Source organism: Molothrus aeneus, chromosome 1, assembly GCF_037042795.1.
Source record: "Molothrus aeneus isolate 106 chromosome 1, BPBGC_Maene_1.0, whole genome shotgun sequence".
NCBI lineage: Eukaryota > Metazoa > Chordata > Aves > Passeriformes > Icteridae > Molothrus > Molothrus aeneus.
This window is the reverse complement of record NC_089646.1, coordinates 118466569-118491718: the sequence shown is the minus strand read 5'-3', so window position 1 is coordinate 118491718 and position 25150 is coordinate 118466569. Positions and strand designations below refer to the sequence as shown.

The following is a 25150-nucleotide window of genomic DNA, read 5'->3' as shown; positions in this document are numbered from 1 at the left end:
TATGATCTTGGTTTTGCCAGTAGTCTATGCTCACAAAAAAGTCTGGCATGGAGGAAGAAGAGGCAACACCAAACAGAAAAACTGCTGGTTAACAAGATTTAAAAACAGATAGCCTTATTAAGACATTAATAAGACAAAGAGCTCTTTGTAGGGGTGGGCAGCATGGGGGATGTTGTTCAAAGTCCATTTGCATTAGCAGGTTTCAAAGATTTTTTCTGGGACAAATTAGAGAGCTGGGCAATCACCAACAGCAGGGGGTTTAACAAGGGCAAGTTCTAGATTCTACACCTGGGATGGGCTACCCTGGACGTACGTACAGACCGGGAATGAGAGGCTAGAAAGCAATGCCACAGAAAGGGACCTGGGGATCCTGGCTGAAGAAAGCTGAATGTGAGTCAGCAGTGCCCCGGCAGCTAGGAGGGCAACCCTGCCCTGGGGTGCATCAGGCACAGCATTAGGCAAGGGAGGGAATTGTTCTGCTCTGCTCTGGGGCAGCCTCACCTTGAGTGCTGTTGTCCACAAAAACTGTACTTATTACTCGGTGTGCAACAAGCCAATAATAACACACTTCAGAAGGGCATTGATTATTTATTTCCAAATTGCACAAGCCTGAGTGCAATTGATTATTTATTTCCAAATTGCACAAGCCCGAGTGCCTGGTGGAATTCCACAAATCAAGCACACAAACTACCAAAACATTTTACAATTTATACAATTTAGCAAATAAAGGAATTAGTGTTCATTGGCCAATAGTAACATAGTTTCCTATGAATTAATTATGAATTAATATTCTACTATTGGCTAACAATTCTCTTGCTTCTTTTGCTAATTAGTCCACATGCCCAATCTTTCTCTTCTTTTGGGTCAGTGGTCTCTGAGTTGGAAGTTGCAGATCTCCCCCTGCTGGAATTACCTTTCACTCAGTTGGAGCTGATTTCAGCACAGTTGCTGAGTTGACTTTATTAGTTATTCTCTTATCTTCAGAGTTCTACCAGATATCTGTGTAGGTCATAAATTCTGCATTCTTTGTGTCCAGTATCAGTCGGGATCCTTTTTCCCAAGCTTTGTTAACCTCCCCCTTGGTCTCAGATCATTGAAGCATGTCAAGCCCTAAACTTTAACAAGGTAATTCTACAAACAAGTAATTTGTTCTTCTAGATATCATAGATATCACAGATATTACTTAGTTTGCTTGTTAGCTGCTGTTTCACAAGTTAAACCTCCCTTGTTGATTGAACTTGAAAGTATACAAAGATCAAACATGAAATAACATACTTTAAAAAGTTTTTACGTAATCCACATTTTGCAACAGTCCTGTGTGCAGTTGTGGGTACAACAGTATAAAAATGACATGAAGCTGTTACAGAGGGTCCAAAGGAGGGCAGGGAGGATAGTGAAGGGCCTGCAGAAGAAGCTGTATGAGGAGCGGCTGAGGTCACCTTTCCTGTTCAGCTTGGAGGACACTGAGGGGAGACCTCATTGCAGTTCACTATTTCCTCATGGGGGAAGGTGCAAGGTCATGCACTGATCTCTTCTCTATGGCATCCAGTGACAGGACTCCAGGGAATGGCCCGAAGTTGTGTCAGAAGAGGATTAGGTTGGTTATCAGGAAAATGTTTTCCAACCAGAGGGCGGTTGGGCCCTGGAACAGGCTCTCTGGGGAAGTGGTCACAACACCAAGGGTAATAAGAGTTCAAGAAGCATCAGAGCAATGCACTCAGGCATGTGAAAAATGCCAATCACTTGTTTTTAAAATTTTAAAAGTTTAATAGTAATAAAATGGTTATAAAAATAGTAATACAATTAGAGTAACAATAACTTGGACAATTTGAATTAGGACAATATGAGACAATAGAAACAAAGAGTTACGGACGTCCAGGTATCTTTTTCTGTGCAGCAGAAAAAGGACACCTGTTAACAGAGGATTAACCCTTAAAAACAATAACCTGTTGCATATTCATACATCTCATACATGATGCATAAATTCCATCCAAACACGGGATTCTGTCTGGTCATCATGAACTTATTCCTCTGAATCCTAACGGCGTCATTCTGCCTTAGAGAGGTGGGCAGAAGGTAATTTCTCCTGATAATGGAGCAATAAATTCTCTTTCTCTGAAAGATTTAGGTGTCCTGCGACTGCTATCTCTGTGCAAGTCCTTTCTTTAGAAAAAAAAGTATCCTACATAGCATAGTTTCTATTTTAACATTTTGTTATAAATGATCAATCGAAAGACAAATTATCAAAAATGCTAAAAGATTTATTTATCTTTTTCCGCGACCAAAATACGGTTCCTCAAAACCACCACAGCCAGAGAGACAGCGTCGAGCCCGGGATCGGCGCTGGGTGAACCTGGATCCGACCTCTATCACATCGAATTCCCCCTCGTTCACAAGAGCCGCTTCTAGTGGGGATGTTTTATACAGTTCATTATGCCCGAGGCAAAGGAGTCAAGTTTCTTTTGTAACTCTGCATATTCATAGTTGGTTCTTTCACTGTGCAGAGCTGGACAAAGGCCGTTTCCTGGTTGATAGCGTTGATGAACCCCGGGAAGTCGCGTATTCACGTGTATCTTTCTGGCACTTCGGCTATCTTGATCGATGTTATCACGGTTTCCCGATGACTCGAGATACCGGTGATCATTGCTTGGGTGCTGTCTATTCTTGGGCTAAAATGCCAATCGTTATCCAGCCATCCAGCCGACTCCAGGAATTTCGGAGTTTGAAGAGACATCCATCCCTCAGGCTGCTTGTGGTCAGAGACTCGTTTGGATTTCACGATCTTTATAAAATACATTCTTTTATAGTATGAATTATTTCTAGCATATATTACAACATTTTGTTACAACCTAAAGCTATATTTAACACACTACTCAAGAGAATTAATTGAGCATAACTTTCTAACACAAAACATATAATATTCATTTTAATATTTGCGAAGAGCCAATCATAAAATACGCGTTTTTCCCAGGCACAAGGTGTAACTTTTGAGGTGCCCCGTGCAGGACCGGGACCCGATTACCCTTGCTGGGACATTCCCCACCTCCCCCAACATGGCCGCCAGCGCTGCCGGCCCGCACCAAGCCGGGTGCGCAGTAAGGCCCCGCCCCTTCTCCCTCTTTCCTCGGCGCTGATTGGTCCGCGGGGCGCACGCCGCAGCCGGTAGAGGAGCGCCTCGCCCCTCGGCCGCTGGCGTGCGGTTGCCGCGGCAACCAGGAGCGGGTGGCGCGCGCGGGCCGGGAGCTGAGGGGAGAGCGGAGCCGGAGCCGGAGCCGGAGCCGGAGCCGGAGCCGCTTCCTACCGGGAAGGAGCCTGGAGCGGGTCTCGGCCCGATTCCGCCATCAGAGCCGCCTTCCCACCCGCCGTGCTGGGAGGCGCTGGGTGGCGGGGGCCGCGGGACGGGGAGGGCAGTGTGAAATCGTGCGGCTGTAGGTAGGAAGGAGCTGGGGAACCGAGGGAGGGGAGACCTGCCCGGCTGCCCCTCGCTTATTCTGCTGGGTTTGGAAAAACGTCTGAGAAGGGCCTCTGAAAAGTGTTTTTTAAATAAAAAGCAAGAAACTCACAGTAGAAAAACAGGCAACCCACAATGTCCTTTCAGCTCTTCTTCATCCCCACTTTTAAAAATAAAAGACAAAAGCAAATCCCGTATGGATAAAGGAGAGCTACTGAGCTTCAGATTTGTTTACTGGGAAAGGAAGTTTCTTCTGCCTTCATAGCCTCGATCTTGGCTTTTCTTCAGTTTCTCCTAATTGTAATGCTGGCAGAGAGGATTCTCTATGCGAGGTTTAGCACTGGGATCCTTTTTGCTGTCTCCTCAGTTGTTCTGATACACTAATGTAGGGCTTTTGTGTATAAGCTATAATACATACTATACAAAGGTATATTTACTGACTGTGAAAAATGCATATTTTATGACTGGCTTTTCACAAATATTAAAATTAATATTATATGTGTTGTGTTAGAAAGTTATACTGTATTAATTCTCTTAAGTAGTGTGTTAAATATGATTCTGGGGTATAAAAAAAAAGTTAAAATAGAAACTATGATATGTAGGATACTCTTTTTTAAAAGAGAGGTCTTGCAGCGAAATAACAGCCACAGGACACCTAAATCTTTCAGAGAAAAAGAATTTATTGTCCTCTTATCAGAAGAAATGAACTTCTTCCCGCCTCGAAGGCGCTGTTAGGATTCAGAGGAAGAAGCTGACGATGACCAGACAGAATCCTGTCTTTGAATGGAATTTATGCATCATGTATGAGGTGTATGAATATGCAACAGGCTATTTATTGCTTTTAAGGGCTAATCTTTTGTTAACGGGGGTCCTTTTTCGGGCTCATGCTGCCCAGAAAAAGGTACCCGGATGTCTGTAACTCTTTGTCTCTATTGTCTCATATTGTCCTAATTCAAATTGTCCAAATTATTATTACTCTAATTGTATTACTATTTTTATAACCATTTTATTACTATCAAACTTTGAAAATTTTTAAAACGATTGGTGGTTTTCACACTGGCTAAGCAGGTGGCCTTTCTATTCTGAGTCATTAAGTTATATCCACTAGGGTATCTTTATCCCCAGATTGTTTATGCCTCCCGTTCAATATTAGCCACTTGCCTTCTTCCCTCTCCCCCATTCTGTCATTTATAAGCTCACTTATATGAGCCGGAGTTTGGAAAAAAAATTTGGTATTGTGAGAGCCTCTATAATATGCCTTAGTGGGAAAAACTCACAGTTTTTGACTGTGCAGAACATGCAGTTGTGTGCATGACAAAAATGCTGTGCAGATATATAAAGAGTTCTCTAGTTTAATACCACCTCTCACAACCTGTAAAACCTGAAACAGAGTCTCCTGTATTTTCTAATTTATAATCAGATTATGAGCTTCCATTAACTAGCTTCTATGTATGAGAATTATGCCTGCTGTGGAGCATTGTGCTCATATTTCTATGTGAAAAAGACAAAAAACTAGGATATAATATTCTTAAGCGAACTGAATCAACAAATCAAATAGAAAAATTGTTTTAAATATTTATTAATACACCAAAAACTTGATAAAATATCAGCAGTAAAGGGGTAGGATTTTATAAGCAACATAGTATCACTGTAAATGAAAAGAGTGTTGGTGAGGTTATGTCAGATTTGAAGTACACATGAAAGCTTTGTTGAAGATCTGGGATACAAGTAACATAACATTTTCCTTTTTGTTTTTAAGGCATTCTTTAATACTCCTTAGAAGAGCACGTGGAATACAGTATTAAAAGAAGCAGTAGAGAAGCTTGACCTATTACAGAACTATGGTTCGACTAACAATGGACCTAATTGCTAAAAATGCTGGTCACAAGAACCGTAGTGAAGAGGATTTTGGACAGTATGTGCAAAAATTAACTCATCTGAATTTATCAGATAAAAATATAGATTCAATTGTAAGATTTATTTTTTATTATTCTTTTTAAGCTGGCTACTCTAATGTTTTGTAGTTACTCTTAAGATGAGGTGTTCATTGTTGGAGAGATAAACATGAAAAGCCAAGTTTTACAAATTTGTTAACTCACAGCATAATCTTTCAGTCTATCTGTGATTTATTCCTTAAATTTCAGAGGAAGCCTGAGAAAGGAAAGGAGAGTTCAGGAACAGGAAATAACCCAAGTGAGGTTAACAAATTAGGACTGGTGTAGTGGCTTTTTCAAATTAGCCAGGTTAAAAATATAGTTGTTTTTTTTTTTTAATTGCTCCCTGGGGCTTACTCATTTAAAAAATAATCCATGAGCTTTTCGTTTTCAAAGACTAAACCTGCAAACCTAACCCAGTCCTCCTTCCTCTGAGTTTAATAATAGGAAATGTATACAGGTTTCAATAAGTTCTGAGTTAATTCAGATCCCCTCAAGATACTGAGTAAGTTTTGAAACTGCTGAGCCCTGAACAACTGCATTGTTGAATTTCAATTTCTGCTCTAAAAGTGTAATTTCAGTCAAGAAATTGTTCTGTGTGAACAGATGCTGCAAACAAACAGGTTTATTCAGCCCACTCCTATGCACAGCCATAGCAAGTTAATAATTGGATCAGTCCATTTGATGGGGTCTGCTTCATCAGCTGCCACAGCAAAGTTTTACAGAAACCTTCATGGAGAGTGGTCTTTTAGTTGTTTCATAGGAAAATGTTCAAAGAAACTCAACATTTGAGTGTAAACTTGAGTTCAGAAACATATTAAAACAGATTGAAGTGCAAGGTTTTGTAAAAACCAATAATTCTTTGCCAAGAACTGGTTTCCAGTTACATCAGTGCAGTTTAATGGAGACAACTACACAAAGAATTGTGCTTTTCTGAAATCCATCTGATGAAGACAGGGAAGGGAATGAAGTCACACTGGATGGTGGTGTATTTGCTGGTGATGTCTGTAGTCCTCTGTAGGTTCTGTAGGGCAAAATGGTAATGACAGATTTCAGTCTTTAGATAACTGACTTTCAATCCGTAGATAACTGACAATATATAATAACTCTGGTTTTCTAGGAAAAATAGTTTTATGAAATGTTTACTAAATGTGAAAATTTATAAATTATGCATCAGAACTTAAATATAAGAACAATCAATAGCTTCCAGAAGCAGGCAGTGACTGAATGTTAAGTAGCATTTTATTGTTTATTTTAGGGTGACCTCTCTTTTTGTAAAAATCTGAGAGTTCTGTATTTATACGATAACCAAATCAACCAAATCCAGAACTTGGACTTTGCTTCAAACATAACTCACCTTTACCTTCAGAACAATCGTATTTCAAGTATAGAAAATCTCTCACCACTGAAAAAACTTGAAAAACTGTAAGTTGAAAATAATGTATTTACTTCACTAGTAAAAAGAATAGTCATGACACTTAAGAAATTTTTAAAATTATGCATCATTAAAGTCCTTTCAGCTCTTAAAATTTGCTTTTCAAATAGAAGTCATTGCTTATTGGTTTTTTATGAGATGTTCTGTGATAAAAGTAATATCATCTTGACATATATTTGCATTTAAATGATTTTATTTTTTCAGTCTAGTAATACTAATAAAAATAGCAGTAGATAAAACTGCAAAAAACTGCTTGAATCAGTTAAGTGTATATTCTACTTGTGTGCTAGGTTATTTACTTTAGCTATCATAATTTCCAAGTATTATTCAATAATGCTTGGAAAATATTTTTCTCTATATATTGAAGCCTTGTGTTTGCTCTTACTTTCAAAGGATATTAAATCTATTTTGTGTTCTGTTCTGTAGGTATTTAGGAGGCAACTATATCACTGTAGTAGAGGGTTTGGATAAAGTAGGAGAACTGCGGGAGCTACATATTGAAAGTCAACATCTCCGTCCTGGTGAAAAGCTTCTGTTTGATCCAGTATCTCTTAACTCCCTGGCAGTAAGTATATCTTGAGAATTACAATGAGCCAATTATCAGGAGATCAGTATTTTTAGGAGAAATTATTATGAGTTGATCATTCTGTGTTTTCCTCCTTTGCCAACTGGTGGCATTATTTGAAATTCTACCAAGAGACTCCCACCCTAATTCTCTTATAAGGTGTCCCTGAAAGTCTACTTCATCTTTTTTTCTTTATGAAGAATGAAAATGAGAATCAAGAGAGAGAGGAAATAAGGAAGTATGTGGATGCCCTATACCAACAGAATGTGAATTAACTAAAAAAGGGTTGGAATTCACACTTAGTTTTCTTAGTCTGTTTCATTTGTAGTGAATTAGTTTGTTGATATTTCAGTGATTTGATTGGTATAGTTGTTTATTTATTGCCTTTTGTATTTCTGTAGAAAAATGGAATGGAAAAAAAGGGCACAAACAGATTTTTCTTCCTGGATATTAAGAACAACACAATCAAAAGCATTCAGTTTTAGTTCTGCAGTTCTTCTATGTTGTGTTATGTCAAGAGTTCAGGAAATCTCTTTGAAGTTGTCTTTCAACATGTTAATTGCTCATAAAACATATAGTTGAAAAGGTTAAAAAGTAGGATTTATTTGCTAATGGATGTAGTTCTGTACTATAAAAATTCCTCTTGCTGTATCTCCCATAGTGTAGTCAGGGCTTGATAAGCCTTTTTTTGTGAAGATGGAAAACTCACTAAAAAGTGAGTTCTTTTGTTCACATGTATGTCATAAATATTTGACCTAGTTCTATTTTTTTCCTGTTTTGAGATTATGTAATCCAAGACATGCATTGCTGTTTTTCTTTAATAGAGATGAGTCATTACTGTGAGAGCATTTGTACTTTGTTCCTTCTATATTGGAGAAATTATCAAAGTAAAGGGAAGTTTTACAGCGGCAATCTTCCCAGGATAATAATGTATAATAAATTTTCCATGTTTTTCAGCAGCCTGGTCTAGATTTTGTTCTTTGTGGCTTTTAAGGCCTTTTGATGTGTTGGTTTGGGTTTGTTTTTTGTTTTCTATGAAACAACTTTGCATTCTTGATGACGCAATATCTTTTGTGGAGGCTAAATGCAAAAATGTTCTCTTTTATCCTTTAAGTGCTAAGTGTTTGGAGCCTTTTTAAGGCATTGCTTTTTACTTCTTAATCTGTTTCTGGCTCTTTTAATGGTGTCAGAGATAAAAGAGATAAAATCATGAGGCTGTATAGCTTTGTGTGTACCACAGGCAAATGTTTGGATGATGACAATGTCATGAATCTGACTGAGAAGATTAAATTTATGAACTGTGTTTATCAGGATGATACTGGTAATTTCCATCTGCAATGTAGGTTTTGGTCAAATTTTTGAAGTATAAACTGTATAAACTGCTGAAATAGAGATTTTTCCAAATCATGGTAAATCTTATTTCTTGTATAATTCTAAACTCATTGGATTAGGAGTCCCTTGTCATTTTCTAGACATATAAACTTTTTCCTTTTATGTGAAACTACATTATTATTTCCCAGGATAAACAACTAAAACACATTTAGATTTTTATCTAAAATGTAAAGATCTCTGTAACTACTGTCTGTTACAAATGGCAAAGTGCAATATGTGGCTCAGTAGTGTTCCAGAGAAGGGGTAAGGATCAGAGGCAAGGATACCAAGAGGTTTGTAGGATCAAGCCCGAGAGAAAAGCAGTGTAGTCCAGCTCTTAAATGAGACTATGTGGGTAGCACATATGGGCTTCAGCTCTGCAGTTCAGATGCAGTCTTGGGGCCCACAGTATAAGAAGAACATGGACGTGCTGCAAGTCCATGCAGCAAGTCCAGAGAGGGCTCAGAGAGGATCAGAGGGCTGGAGCATCTCTCTTATAAAGACAGGCTGAGGGAGTTGGGGTTGTTCAGCCCAGAGAAGAGAAGGTTCCAAGGACACCTTATATCAGCATTCCAGTACCTAAAAGGGGCTTATAAGAAAGCTGGAGAGGCACTTTTTACAAGGGTGTGTTGTGAGAGGACACAGGATAATGGCCTGAAGCTGATCAAGGGCAGGTTTAGATTAGGCAGCTATTAGGAAGAAATTCTCTGCTTGTGACTGTGGTGAGGCACTGGAACAGATTGCACAGAGAAGTTGTGGATGCCCCATCCCTGGAAGTGTTCAAGGCCAGGTTGGGTGGAGCTCTGAACAACTTGGTCCAGGGGAAGGTGTCCCTGCTCATGGCAGGGGGTTGGAACTAAATGATCTTTAAGGTCCCTTCCAACCCAAACCATTCCATGATTCTATAAAAATGCAGTCAGTTTCAATGTATGTTTCATACTTCAAAAGTTGAGTTTGTAGCACTTGCAGAACTCTGTAAAGAATTTGAGCGTGTTTTAAAAAACCCAAAAATTCTGGATTTACTAAAAATTTCTGAAATAATTGAGAAACAATCTTACTTTGGTTTTACTTCAAAACCAAAATAAATTACATTTTAGGACAAGATGGGACACCACCATAAAACAAACTGTATGGTGTGTGGAGGTGGTGTTTGCATGTTTCTTCTTCATATGTTTGTTCATATTTTAAGATAATTTTCTGTAATAATTTACAACTTAACCCACACATGGCATGAAAAAAATGTTTATTTTTCTGCTTTTCTTCCTTCAGAAATCTTTGTCTGTATTGAATATCAGCAATAACAACATTGATGAATTAGAAGAACTGGCAGTTTTGGAAAATCTTTCTTATCTTAAAGCAGTCGACAATCGACTTAAACATATGGAGGTATTAAAGTAAATATTTGTTATTTTAAGTATGGGTGTTCAGGAACTAGCCACGTTCATCCTTATCACTAAATATATAAGTAAAAAGAAATTTTACTTCTGCAGTTACTAAATCTGGCTTGTCAAGCATGCTCTCTTTTCTCATATAAAAATCTTACTGAGAGTAAAAATGGAGAAACATTTACCTAGGGTGTAAAAATTTATAATTTTATTAATTAATACTGAAATTAATTGGCTTAAATAGCAACCGAAATCACCAAGACAAAGTCTTGATTGAAATAAACTCTTTATTTTCTGGTTTGTGTAATAATTTTATTTCCTTAGTAAACTTAACTTTCATTGGTTAGTAATTATTAAAATAACTATTCTTATTACATCTGAGTACACAACATATTTTTAACAGATTATTGAGAGAATTTGGCAATTCTCTTAACTAATGAGGAGATTGCAGTATTTTGTATGCATAACCTATCAGTTACCTAGATGAATTTACTCTATTTGGACTCTTCATTTTTTTACACTATAATATTAAAAAATGTTGAATTATGCCCTTCTTTTTTACTACAGAACTAATAATGCTTTGTATTTCGAGTCCTGGCTGGCAGTTGTGATTGAATTTACATCAAAATACAATTCATGTAGGCTTTTCCTGAGTAATTAAATTCACATTGAATATGTTGGTTACATCAAAATAGCAAAAAGCTTTTTTTAAATAGGCAATCTCCACAAATCTTCCCTTTTTTAAAGGAATCAATTTCTGAATAAAACATATTACAAAAAAATTTATATTGGTTCTTTCTTTCTTATAAATAAAATATACTTCTGTTGTGACGATCTTAAAAGAAAATTGTCATAGCCAAAGAGCCAATTAATTTTAAGAATGAGGATGCCAGTTTGGAGACAGCATTTTCAGTATCTTAGAGGAAAAACCACTATCCTCTGAAACAGAATAGGGAGAGGACAAAATGACTGCATTATCCAGTCACTGTGTATATGTTATTTATTCTTTATTAAATTTCATTATTTAATCATCAGGAAAACCAGAATTACATTTACCCAAACCAGTTAGACCTGAAGATTTCTAAACTGTTGAAAAATTTTACTATTAGCATTTGAGTTTGCTATCCCTTACACTTGTACTAAGCTCCAGTATATTTTGACAGTGACTGTTCTGTGCGTTTTCTAAACAATCTCCAAGTTTTGAAATATATGGAACAGGGAAAGTGTTTCTATTCATATCTTTGCAGATATGTAAAATTAATGAACATATCAAATGTGTTTAACATACATTGTAATGCAGGTGGATATTCAGCTTTCCAGCTACAATTACTGAGTTTTAAGGGCTTGCATTTTGGTAGTCTCTACTTATCACTAATATAAATTCTTAAATAAATAAAAACCAAACTGTTCAAAAAAGCAGTAAGCCATGAAAAGTATTTTTTAAAAAGTCAGTTTTAACTCTGTGTAAGGCTTTAGCTCACAGTGGACATCTAGCAGGAGAACAATCTTATACAGCTACTGACTGTTCAAAGAAATAGCTGAGGGAAGTTTTGAGTATATTTCAATATTTTTTGCATCCCTGAATTTCATGATTTCACAGCATACATTATTCTACAGCTGTGAAAGCTGCAAGGACTTTAGGGGTATACAGTTTTATACACTTAATTGGTTCTGCTGGCTGAACTTGTTACATGCAGCAAAGGCTCCTTCATTCCCACACGAGCTGCCTCCCTTCTCCTCCCTCTTGCCCCTCTGTTATCAAAACTCTGATGTATACCTCTTTTTCATGCCAAAAGCACTATATCCTCTGCTTTCCCTTTCTTGCTTTGCCATCACTGCCATCAAGAACTTCCCCAGGAATGTCTGGCATTGATCAGAGATCGTGGCAGTGCCACATGACAGGGAAGTGTCAGAGAGCTCTGTACCCAGCTGTGCTTCACCTGGTGGGAAGAGAAGCTGTAGGGGAGCTACCTGTGTCTGAGCAGGTCTGGTGAACTGCAGGGATAACATGGAATCTTTGAGAAAGAGGAAGATAGGAAGGGCATAAGAAATCATGAAATACAATCTTATGTAGACTTTTCTCACTTTTGTGTACTTAGTAGAATTATTTTAGATTTTAAAATTTCAGGTTTTTCACTTTATTATGAAAACCCATATTCCTTTGATTTCTTACCTATGCCACTTCGATTTCAGCATAGTTAAAAATTAAGACTAATTAATTCAATAAATTCAAGCATTTAAGGTCATGGCTAATACAGGGCTTTGTTAGCATAATTAACAGACATCAAGGCATATGACCTTGTTTCACTTGACTGAGGTTTCTATAATTCAGTCTGAACAGTAGACAGATAAAAATCAAGTAATTTTTCTGAATTAATGCAAAATAACTATGACTAGCTACCACATGCAAAAAGTCTCAGGTCAGTTATCCAAAATATAATTGATTTTAATAGAAGTGGCTTTTATTTGTTTTCTATTGCTCGCTACTTCATTTATTTATTGTATTGAGGTTCTGGTTTGCTTTAGTCAGGATCACAAGGTCTTCTAGACTGCAGTGTACTTGGGTTAGAATTAAGGAAATTTTTTAAAACACTATGTATATTAAAAAAAACCCCACAACTATTCCTTTTTACAGAAAGCCAGAATATAATTTATTTCTTAAGTTCATTAGTTTTGGAAATATTATGAGTTGTGTAAGTCTTTGGATAGATAGAGAAAAATATAGCTAGAAATTCCTGGAAAAAATCTGTATTTCCCAACTCTTTAATTTATTCAACCTCTGCCCAGTATTGATTATGACAAGAGATATCACAAAAGATGAATTCATTCACTTTAGAATTGAGTCAGGAACAAGAGAAAAATTATAGATTTTCTCAAATAGATTATGACAGGTAATCAAACTGGTGACAAATGGCTGTCTGTAGATGTGGCTGGGGCAGTTGGATTAGACGTTTCCAATAAAAACTGGAGCATACTGGTCAAATACCAATTCTTAAATGGCCACTGTTAATTGGTAAGAAAGTTATTGCCAGCACTACAGCTGCCTACTCAGGCACTTGCCCTTCCCCCTCCCACCCTCCCCAATGGAATATAATTTGCTCATCAGTATTTTGCAGCAGACCTCAAAGTGATAGCATGACATGATCATTTATCAAACGGAGCCTGCCCACAAGAGTGTCTGGTCCCTTTAGTACAGCTTATTGAAAGGCTGGGAAGTGAAAGCACTTTATTAGAGACAGGAAGGCAATGAACAACTAGAGCGTATCGAAAGGGTAATCATATTTCAGCACAGGATTAGTGTGCTCTTAGATAAACATACACTGGAGTAAGCATGTTCAGGGTCATTTATCAAGTAAGTAACAGCTAACAAAAATCTACAGGACTCTGTATACATTCATCAAAGCTAAACTGTATACATTTTGTTTCAGTCATAGCCAACTTTGTGTTGCAAAACTATTACTTGGGAAAATTCTTTCTAATGAAATCTAGAACACCTTATAGACTTCAATGATAGTATCTGAATGCTTAGGTAAGGATAAATAAATATACTTGCTAAATGATTTTTTTTTTTTTTAGTAAGTCTAGCCTAAAATATTTTGCCCCTAAATTATGTTTGTGATTAAGTGTTAGCACCTAAACTGTGGGGGTTATCATGTTGCTATCCTGATACATACTGATTAAGCTTTGCTGAATAACATTACAAGAATTATTAACATTTCTTCATGTGGACCAGTCCTCAGAGTTTCTTCTTTTATCAGTCTTGATCCTCACAGAACCAGACTTTTGCTCTCTAGTTTTAGAAAAATACATTTGTATCACTGAATAACAATAGATGATATCACCATCATCATAGATAGACCAAAAATTATATGGTTTGGAGGTACGAGGCTGTGCTGCCACTTTGTCTTCCACATGATTTTTCTAAACATGTATTATATAACTGATAGAATATTTCCAAGAGGATTTTCTACTACGGGAGATGAGCCAGCAAAAGCAGAATTCTCCCTGCTTGTGCTACCCAACCAAATTTCTAGATTTGAAGGAGCTAAGAGAAATCTACATTGCTAGAGACTTCTTTGTTGGCAGCAAGCTACAAAGTTTTACACCCTCTGTGGTTTAGAATCCATCACAGCATGATCAGTAGAATTTTCCAAATTATTACAACATTAGAACATAAATCCTCTCTCCTATTTATACCTATTGTCTTGGATCCCTCCTTCAGCTTTTCACACATACAAGGAAAACCTGTCAAGAGTGAAAGTTAAATGAAATTTTGGAAAGAAAGTATTTCAGAAAGTAAGGTGTCTAGTAGAAAGGAGCAATCTGACAAAGTTTGCATGTTTTCAACTTGGATTTATTGTATTTGAAAGACAGAGTAGTTTCATCTAGGTCATACTGCCCCTGGGTAAGCAGACAGAAACAGAGATGGAGAAAGGTATATTTCACTAATTTCACTTTGTAGGCCAATACTGTAACTGACCACCCACAGTTAGGTAGGGGGGGATTACTGTTTCTCCTGTAAAATACCGTTCTACATAATATAAAAAGAGAGAGGCAGTCCACTGTGGATTGCATGATTTTTAGCTTTTTTTTTAGTCTGTACTTTATCTGTATAAGGTATTTATTCTTCCACACAATGATACTCTTAAGGGCTCTGTAAGACCTTGGGGATGCACTAACAGACATTGTGTATAATACAAATTTTTTCATTGCTAGTTCCTAGGCCTTGGATGCTTATCAGTGAGATTGAAGTGGTAATTTTCCATAGCTGGCATTACTGTATCCCTAAAAATGCAGCATCTTCCAACATCACTGTTTCTTCTGTGCAATTTTGATATATTCAGGGGATGCTGTGAACCACTCTGTTTGAAAATGCACATTCTTAATGTGCATAATACATGTGAATAGTCTCATTGAAGTTATTTCTGTGTGCAGGATTTGGGCCTGGCTGAACAAATCACATTACTGTTGAATTTTACTCTGGAGGGGGAAACATAATCACAATGTTCTGTTGTTGTTCCAATTGCAGGATTTGGAGGGTGTATTAAAAAAATGGACAAAGCTACGCAGAATAGATCTTACAGGAAACCCCATCTGCCAAAAACCAAAGTACAAGGATAGGATTATAGTACAGTCACCGACTTTAGGTAAAAAATTCAATCAATAGCCCACCCATAACCCCCAATCTTTTGGGAAACAACTGAAAAATTAATTGTTCTTGAGTAGCACTCTGCATGTAAACACAGTTACTGCTATAGATATTTATGTCAAATCATGAACTTTTAATTTATGTAGAAAGCTAAAATGGCTTATGTAATCAGCTTCACAAGCTATCTTGCTTAGCTTTTGGTATTAGTCATAGTAATAATTTGTTTTATAATAGATGATTGGTGAGATTGTTACAAGACATTTTTTTGTGTTCATATTCCAGATGTGAAACTGATTTTCAAAGATCATTTTGTATCAATTTGTAGTAGTTGCTAAAGCAGTTTTGTTGTACAGTGCCAGTTGTGCAGATCCCACCTTACTGTGTTTGAATTTGTCATAACATTCATCCTTAAACTTATAAGCAGTTCACACTTATGTTGAGAGTGTATTTGTTAATCTTAACACTTATGGTGCAGTTTTTATTATTATTTTGCATAAAATTTTAGCATGAAAGGAAGAAACTGATTCCTCTATATCTAAATATTTAGACTGTAAAAATAAGTAAAAAAAATCTGCTAATTTTTTCCTTTTTTTGGATAAATGTGGCAATTATTTTTAAAGTTATAATTACAGAACTTGGTTTTTCTCAGAGCACAAAATATTGGCCATTTAGAAAAAGAAAAAGCCTATCTGTACAATGAAAATAATAGTGCCTTAGGACTATTGTTCTAATGCAACCTAAATTTGTGGGCACATGAGATATTTCATTTGGGCTGACTCAAACATGCAGATGCAACAAATGAATCATAGACCATAAGGTTTATGGCACTTAAGTGAGTAAAGTTAACCTTAGAGAGGCAAATCTGTGTGACTGTGTCTCCATGATCAGTAGAATTCCTTAATTGCTGAGACATGCAGTTTCCCTCTCCACCTGGATTTCTGCTTCTATCTAAACCCTGTGTAGGAGCATAACTTTTCTGTGGAACATTATAGAAAGTCTTGCATGTAACCAAATGTGAAATATGTATATTTCCCTTAAATTTATAAAAACTGTAGATTCTTTTTTTTTGTAATTAAGACATGTTAACTCTCTCTTGCAGCTTGAATATGAATATCAGTCTTTATTGGGTATTCTTTTCTTTACCAAAATACTAGAAAAAGGAAAAAAGACTTGAAGAGAATTAATATAGAGCCAATACACATTACCTATAAGTTTGTATAGTCCTTTAGTTCACTTTGTATCACAGAAAATGTTCTCTTTTGCAGAATCCCTGGATGGGAAAGAAATTCAAGAAATGGAAAGACGTTTCTTAATGAATTGGAAAGCCTCCAGAGCTGCCAGAAAAAAAAGCAATGAAAGAAAGACTGATGAACAGGCAGCCAATGTAGAATTTTGTAAGCAAACTAATCAATTACTTCATGCTTATTTAAAACTTACAGAAATCATAAAATTACAGCTAAAAATAAATATACTAAGAATTGTTTATAAGACACTTGTACCAGTGATGAGTCCAAAAGACTTGAGTAGAAATGGAGATTTTTAAATATAAAATTTAATTTTAGCACTAGTTCATATATAGTTTTTTTCCCCTCACAAACCAATCATCCAGAATTATGGAAAGGGGTAGCTAGTGCATTTTGATTGTGTAAATATTCACATTTACATTCATATTTTAAAAATGTTGGGCATTCTAGAATAAATATGCGTAAAATATATCAGACTTTTAAAATCTATTTGCTTATACTTATTTGATTTCTGTATATTGTCAGTCCTTTAAAGGCCTTTGCAAGATACATGTCTAGCAGAAGTCCAAGTTTTTAACTGGGAAAAAAAAAATGGCTGGGAGGTAAAATAGCCTTAAACCCTTTTTGAGGTTTAAAGGCAACCTGTTCTTCAAGTAGGAAAACAAATTAGTTTTGAAACTCAAGCAAAACCTGAAATAAACTTTGAGGTTTTTTAAAAATGGTGGGAAGGTGGTGGTTGTTACAGAGTTGGCTGCAGGTTAAAACATAAATGACTTAACAGCATGTCTTGCTGTCTTGCAGGACTTGGATACAGACATTTGACTTGAAATTATTCAAAATGGTTTGAATTACCACATGTATAAAATAAAATTGGGGGCATTTACACTGTTGCTTTCAGAAAATAAATTAATATGTTATTTTTGAGAGATGAAGGCTGATGCTCTGCATGCCAGCACCAGCCCTAAAATAGTTGGAGTCTGCTCATTGTTTGGAAGCCATATGTAAAAGGCAATGATTCTGAAATGGTCTTCTGAATAACTGCTGATATAAGGAGGTGCTATGTAATTGAGTTTACTCCCTTTCAATTAACTCTACCTGAATGGGAATACCTGTTTTAATATTCACCTTCATCAGTGTTTTCAGCACCTTCTATAACTCCATTCAAAGTTTTCTGTTCTCAGTTTTCAAATTTGAGGTATTATACCTTAAGGTTCATGACATTGTTTTCTATAATGAGATATATTGGAACCTGTGATCAATTACACTGAATATATATGGTTTGACTTGGGATATTGAATTAACCCTTTTTTTTTGGTTTGTTTTCTGCAGCTGACTTTGAAGCACCTAATTTCACAATTCCTCTTCACCCCAGTTGCTCTGTGAAAGAAAAAAAAGAAAAACCAGATTTTTTAGATTTGGCTCACAAGCAGAAAGGTGAAAGAAAACCTCTGCCAAGAATCCGTGAAAGAAGTCAGATGAAAACTCAGGTGTGTTTCTAAAACAAGATCCTTTTAGTTATGTTGGTTATTGCTTGTCTAAAATAATTTTTTAAACCATGTTATATTTATTGTCTTTATTTCTTTGAAAGACAGGATAATAGATTTCAGTTTCTGGTTACAAAGCAGTGGACTAGCTAATAGCAGTAACTTTAAGGTTACTAGTTTCTGTCATATGCATTTAATTGTAATCATTTTCCACAAGGATAAAATAATGTTGAAGTTAATTCTCAGAAGTAAGTTGAGGTGTGAGGACCATTGGTGAAGGGTGATGCTGTGGATAGAATTATCTGGAGAAGGAGAAACAATCAGCTTTCATCATTACAGCTTACTTCTAACAGCCATGCTCCAGTTTCACCTGTAGCTAGTTCACCTGAACTAGCCAACAAAAAACCCACATCATTTATACAATGCTGTTGATAAAATAAATAAATGCATGCAACTGACATGGGCATTTTTTTTTGTAATTAAATTAGTAAATACAGTATTCTATTTTGCATTCAAGTTAGAATTTATTAGTATGTCTGACAATTTAACTGAGCAACATTTAATGCTACTTTATTTTTGACACCTTGCCGCTTTCCATTCTAGAGTTTTGTTTATTCTGATTATTTGTTCTGATTAAAAATAGCTGCCTTTCTGTTGAGAAGGGAAGAAGAATTGCAAATCACAAAGCTCCTCTCTTTCAAATAATAATTTTTGTTCATCACAGGCAATGGATATATTCCGGTCTAAAGGAGAAATTGAATTTGTCAAATATGTACCTGTTATTAAACTTTTTTTCTTTCTCAGAAAGCACAAAGCAGTGGAGCAGTTAAAAACAAGAACTGCAGGAACAATGTACTCATTATTATAAAAAGTAATATTTTTAGTACTACTATAGTTATACACTATTATTTTCCAGTGAATAGTACAGGCTTCTGAAATTTGGAGGGATACAGGCTAATACTCATGCCATATAAATGTTGGGATTTTTTAATTGTAAGATGGGTTTGTCCGCATGCTCAGTGTTCTGTCAGCTTGCATGTCATCTCTATTAGTATCCTGTCTTTTTGGCCAGGCTGAGCAAAACTGTGCTTTGCATTTACCATTCCCTTTAGCCCTAAAAAAGAATGGAACATGTGTGTACAATATCTTTTCTCCTGTAAGACCTTCTTCTATTCTCTTTGAGACAAAGCATTCTGACTCTGCTTTACAACGGTAAAAAGCTGTCCAATTGTTGAGCTTCTTTGCTTAGAAAATATTTTCTCAGTATTAATACAATCACAGCTCTGTTGAAATCCCTTTTGACTCTAGAAAGGCAAAGAGAGCACCTTCCATACTTGATTGAAATAAAATGTCTATATTTTTATTAATTTACATTTGTAAATTAAACAATTTAAGTGATTTTTTTTTACTGGTAATCTAGAAGATTTTAGCCTGATTTCACAGAAGGGTTAGAAGAAACTGCAGTCAGATGACATGCATTTAGTATTTTCTAAAAACTTCAAAATGGGACTTTTATCTTAGATGCTGAAGGTTGCTGTACCTTACAATTTCACATGCAATCACTGATCCTGAGATGTATTCTAATCTTGTTAGTAGAGGAATTCCATAGAAACCAAAGTTTTAAAGTTTTGTCAATTCTTTAGAACATATATTGGGAAAAAAACCCCAAAACCTCAAAAAATAGAAATATTCATTCTCAGAGCTTATGCAGATACGAAAAAATGATAAATCATAGTATTCCCTTGCCAGATCCACTAATTAGGGATATACAAGAATGTGCTCACAAGTAAAGGAAGGAGTTTTTTTCAAACTGAACAAATACCTGTATTGTTTAATTGAAATTCAGTATCGGACCAAAGAAATTACTGGGTTTTAATCCTAACCTCTGTGTTAGTCAAATAAATTATTCCAACAGATGTTTCCTCTTTCCCTATACATACTAGGTGATGTTTGACCTTGGCAACTGAAAAATAGGCATTAAATACCTTTCTAATGTACATCTAAGATCCACTGAGGATTTAATGTAGCTTGAACAATGAAAAAAGCCACTTATTACTAGATTACTAAAATATGTCATTAATCTTTCCTTTTTGATGATATGAAAACAATAGCAATTTTGTATTGAATTTTAAGTTAGTTTTGGACATTCAGAGAAAATTATGGATATTGGCAGGAAGTAATTAAAAGAAACCAAATCACTTAACCATTTTAAAGATACCTAATACCTTCCAATGGGATACAACATTATTAATGTTCCCTGAGTAGAGAAGTTGTTGAAATTTTGATGTTGTAAACTTAATCTGTAACCAGCAATTTCTGCCCACATTGCCTTAGTCATAGAATTAAATATTGTGGTAGGTATTTGCAGCAATTCAGAATGTGGTGGGAAAGTCACCTTTTGTCCCTCCATTGTATGTTATAGGATTAGCAATGTGGAAATATCTTTAAATTATACAGTCAGCATGTAATAAATATGCTGGATTGTGGTAACTAATCATAAGCCACTCTGCTGCTACCATGCACATCATGGATATTTCAAGTTGTAGTCCAAAAGGAAGGAACTTGCAGTGAACAGTGTTAGTTCTCCCTCTTTTTAGACAGATGCTTCTATGAACATTGTATTTAATTAATTAAATATTTATCAATGCCCTGAGTTGCAGTGATGTGTATGGTCTGAAATCTACACGGGATAATGTATATTTGATAACAGGTAGGAATGTGCATGTTCTGCATGTATACTGGGCTTTAGTTTATATGAATCTAACTAACATTATAATAAATAGAATTATTACAGCCTATTATATGACAGGTTTTTGGGGTGAAATGATACCAATACTATAATGATGCATACCCAAAACATAAGCTTTGCAATCATACACTTTGCATTACAGAATGGAGCTCTCTTATTTGAGAGGGAGGTGGGGAAATACGTTACCTCTGGACGACCTAATTCTTGTTTGCTTACTGAATATCAATTTCAGCAAACATCTGAAAATTCAAAAATAAAAAAATATCCTCAGTCTTAGCTGCAGGAGAAAGAGAAATACAGATTTAAGATATAAACTAGGGTAGTTTTATCTGTGCACCCTCGAGTTGGTTTTAGCAGCAAAGAGCTTACAAGCACTCCAAATGTATTCAGAATTAGGTGCATTAAGTACTTAGAGATACCAGCTGCAGCACTTGGCCAGCACTGAGAGCATCCTTGGAACAGACAGGGAGTGCCTTTTCCAGCAGCCCTCCCACTGCCCTTCCTTGGTGATGGTGTTGAAGGAAAAATGTAAACATCTTCTTAGTGAGGTCTACAAAGTACCAATCAGCATTTAGTGCTGAGGGCTGTGGAAGAGAAATGTAAGGAATTTACTTGCTGTTGAATTATTCAGCCATGACATAGGATGTGAAAGGAGTCACCACAATGCTAGATAAAGTGTAAGGATAAAGAGATTAAGTGAAGTTCTGAAATTAAATAGGATTGCTGAAGCAGAGCCATTTGAATGAAGGTCAGGTATTAGAAGTTTCTGGTTACTGTGGCCCATGTAAAGTCTCAGCAGGCAATTCAGCCAGTTTTAGTGGTTGGTTCCCTCTTTTTTTTCCTTTTTTTTTTTTTTTTTTTTTTTGTGGAGAATATGCACTACCTGTAAAAGTGAGTGTAAATACTTTTGCAGAGACATAATTAATAATATGGTAATCTGCAGCCTAGTGGTATTTTTGGTATCCATATTTACATCCTTGCTGAATATGGTGCTGGATGATTCTCCCCATGATCATTCATACTCTGTTCAGAAGCAAAAATATAACTGCCATCACAAACATACAAGACACAAACAATGGCATTGTCTTCTGTCTAAACTACTTCCAATAGTGATAATTTAAAAAAAAAAACAAGAAAAAGTAGGTCTACTATATGCTAAAATTGTAGTACTTAGCACTGCCATGTCATCCAGTTTCCTAAAGGCAGTGATAAAAGGCATCCCTTTTTCCTGTGCCCCACTCCAGTCCTCTGTGCTGTGCCTGTGCCCAAAGCTAAGGAGGAGTAAGGATCTAAACTCTGCTGGCAGAACACGTGCACAGACCCCCTGTGCCCTTGAGAAGAGTACATTCTTTCAAAGCAGACATTTGCTGGTGAGCAGATTGCCAGCTAGACTGTGCATACTCCTACGTGTCTGGCTGACCAGATAGAGCATAGACACGATCTTGCAGGGCAATCTGGCAGCAGCACATTTGCTTGCAATAGTCTGCTCCCTTTGCCAGGAGATAGGGGCTGTTTCCTGGATGTTTAGAAGACCAAATGGCACATGTGACCTGTCAGCAACTTACAGGGCACATCTGGGGCTGCAGGCTGTCAGAGGCTCTCAAGAACATTGAAACCCAGACTGTCTGAAGCCTTCTGCATAAAATACATGAATATTTAGAATGCTGTAGGTTGGAAGATCACTGAGTCTAACCATAAGTCAGTAACATTTTAAACAGAATTCAGAATGAGAGGGGACTACTTAGTGATGTTAGTGTGAGTTGTGTCTTGTAACTGGGTCCATCAAGACTGTATCAGGAATTAAATACTGTTTTAGGATGATAAACAAAAAGCAAACTCAGATCTTTGCCTATCTATTTTTCAGGTCTACATGCTCACCCTAATAGTTACTAGATAAATGAAACATTCAGTATGCAGTATTTAGTTTTTCCCCATCCTTAAATCTTTGTTGTCAGTACTGTTGAGATAAAACCTCAAAACTTCATAACATTTTTGGTCTGCTGTATTAGCATTGCACATTTTTTATTGTGCAACTGACAAAATTATAAATATCACTTTAATAACAAAAATATGAATCTAATTAGAAAATTGTTAAAGAAGTAATGCTGTGTTTTTAGGTTCTTAAAATACATAACTGCATGGGAGTTGGAAAAAGTAATTTGAGGTTTAAATAAAGACTGCTGCTTGAATAGGAATACATAAATAAATTCTGTCATTTCAGTATAATTCTGTTGAAGTCAGTTCCAATAATCTAATTTAGTGCAATAATATAAACACTCTTTCAATATTTGCCTTCCTGTACCCTGTCACACATTATGTAGGCACACTCCCCTCTCCGAAAAGTTGAAAGCAGCTGCTTTAACAAAGCTGAGGTGAAAACACAGTCACTGTGCCCTCATCTAGCAAGATGAGCTGCTACATTTTGGAGGATAGCACTGCAACCACTAATTCCTTCATAGCAGCCATACCTCCTCAAGTTCACTTCCAACACCTTGGGATGCATCCCATCCCATTGCAAAGACTTGGATATGTCAGATTTACCTTAGTGGTTCCTAAATCGGTCATCATCTAGTGTTGGTAGAATTTCCCCCCACCAGAAACTAGGACCTAAGGGGTGTGAGACCAGGCCTTACCAGTAAAGATTCCGATGCTTTTAGAGCTTCCACAGTACTGTTAGTGTGTCACTGTGTTAGAAGTACCAAAAGAAAAAAATATAGACATCACTGCCCAAATACCTTCCCTTGATAATGCTATTACCATAATCAGAATATATGTAAACACACAGTGTTTGAGTTACTGATCTAAAGCTCATATTTGAACTTTCACCCCATAACCAATGAAAAAATCCTATTTTTTTCTAATGCTGTATTATTTGTTTCTATATGCAGGTATAAAGCAGTACACAGCACTGCCTGTGATAGAGCTTTAAAACCATACAGTTCAAAGGTCCTCAGATAGACAGGGGAAAAAATAGCCAGAAAGCTGTCAGTGTTCAAGATGTGCCCATTGATTTTTCAGGATGAGGATTCAGACATGATCTATTAATATGGGATAGTTATGTGATTGTATTCAGAGTGTAACTGGTAAAAGTTAAGTGCAACTGAAAGGCTCTCTTCCCTGTTTTTATTATTTTTTATCTCAGTGTGGTGTGCAAAGTAGCTATCCTGACTAACAGAGCTCTGAGGCAAAATGATTAATTATGTGAACCTGATTATTTACAGTCACAAAATTATAAATGCTATATATTGTAACTGGAAACAATACTTTTTACTTTGCTAGGAAAAAAACCCCAGTGAATTTTTTTGTTATTTTAAGTCACTTGGCCTTGAAGAATTCTAGGAATTCACTGCTAAAAGAGTTGTATTTAAGCCTTACCTCTTCAATCAAACTACACTGTAACCAGACACTACAGAAATGACTGACTACATCTTTCTGTTCTCTTAATTCTGAGCAGAATTAATTGCTGCATCAAAACCAAGATAAATTCAAGCCAGCTGTGAAATGATCCATGTAATAGACTAATACTTTAAATCAAAAAGAGTTTTTAATCAATAAGCTCTTCCTTTCTTGGAGAGTTAATATGTTAGACTGCCATAGTAACCACTGATTACACATCCAGTAAAGTTGAGTATAATCAGTTACACTTAGTTTGTAGGAAAATATTTGGGAATAAAAGACTGACTCTTATCTGATTTCATTTATATGAGAAATTGCTTTGATTATTAATAAGTTTTTTTTCTTATAGGACTTGAAAATTAAAGTATTTGATACACATTTATGTAGAAAAAAACGTTAATACCATCTCATACCGTCCATGGAAAAAGTCATTTTTGTAATAAAGGGATGTACAATACCCCAAATAGACAGATTCTGTCAATTCAGAATATTCTGGTTTCAGGTTTGGCATTGGGAAGAAAAACAAAAGGGCTTTCACTGCAGCAGCCAATAATCTTGCAACAGTTAAAGATCTTTTTTTCTAATCAGCAGCATTTGATAACATTGCTTATCATTTTTATAGAAATGTCGAGTGCTCCCAGGAAGTGTTAATGACAACAGGAGCAATAGGTGCTTTCATGGGGCTGTGACATGAAGATCTCACCTGTCTCCTCTGATCTCTCTGATGTAGGTTGAGGAGGAATCTGAAGCAACAACAACATAATTGTTTGAATTTTAAAAGCCAGAAGTTACAGGATGTGAAGATTTGGCCATTATTGATTTTCTTTTTCCTTTTTCTCCCTCAAAGCTTACAAAGAAAGGTACTGGTGTCCCTTTGGATATGTTGCCTGTGTCTTTTTAATCTCAAACCCAGACAAAATGAAGTATGCTGAACTTAACACTGCTTTCTAAGAACATTGGGAAAAATAATAAAAATTTAGAAGCAAC

At 36.1% G+C, this 25150-nt stretch overlaps 1 protein-coding gene across 2 annotated transcripts; it reads left to right on the top strand.

Annotated features, from left to right (window-relative positions):
• The first annotated feature begins 3328 nt into the window (after window positions 1–3328).
• PPP1R42 (protein phosphatase 1 regulatory subunit 42) lies at window positions 3329–25150 on the top strand. 2 transcript variants are annotated; one of them, XM_066547063.1, is made up of 9 exons: window positions 3329–3432; window positions 5211–5421; window positions 6644–6810; window positions 7247–7385; window positions 10026–10142; window positions 15171–15288; window positions 16556–16684; window positions 17864–18021; window positions 24894–25150. In XM_066547063.1, the coding sequence occupies exons 2-9, from the start codon at window positions 5293–5295 to the stop codon at window positions 24924–24926; spliced, it is 990 nt and encodes a 329-aa protein (XP_066403160.1). In that variant the 5' UTR covers window positions 3329–3432; window positions 5211–5292; the 3' UTR covers window positions 24927–25150. The 2 variants fall into 2 exon arrangements, 1 of the variants encoding a protein (XP_066403160.1); XR_010783379.1 differs by lacking the exons at window positions 15171–15288; window positions 24894–25150 and having other exon boundaries at window positions 17864–17959.

Coding starts and splice junctions, on each gene's coding strand:
- PPP1R42 (XM_066547063.1), top strand. CDS start 5,293: ATGGTTCGACTAACAATGGACCTAATTGCTAAAAATGCTGGTCACAAG. Junction 5,422..6,643: donor ATAAAAATATAGATTCAATT/GTAAGATTTATT, acceptor TGTTTATTTTAG/GGTGACCTCTCTTTTTGTAA. Junction 15,289..16,555: donor AGTACAGTCACCGACTTTAG/GTAAAAAATTCA, acceptor TCTCTTTTGCAG/AATCCCTGGATGGGAAAGAA.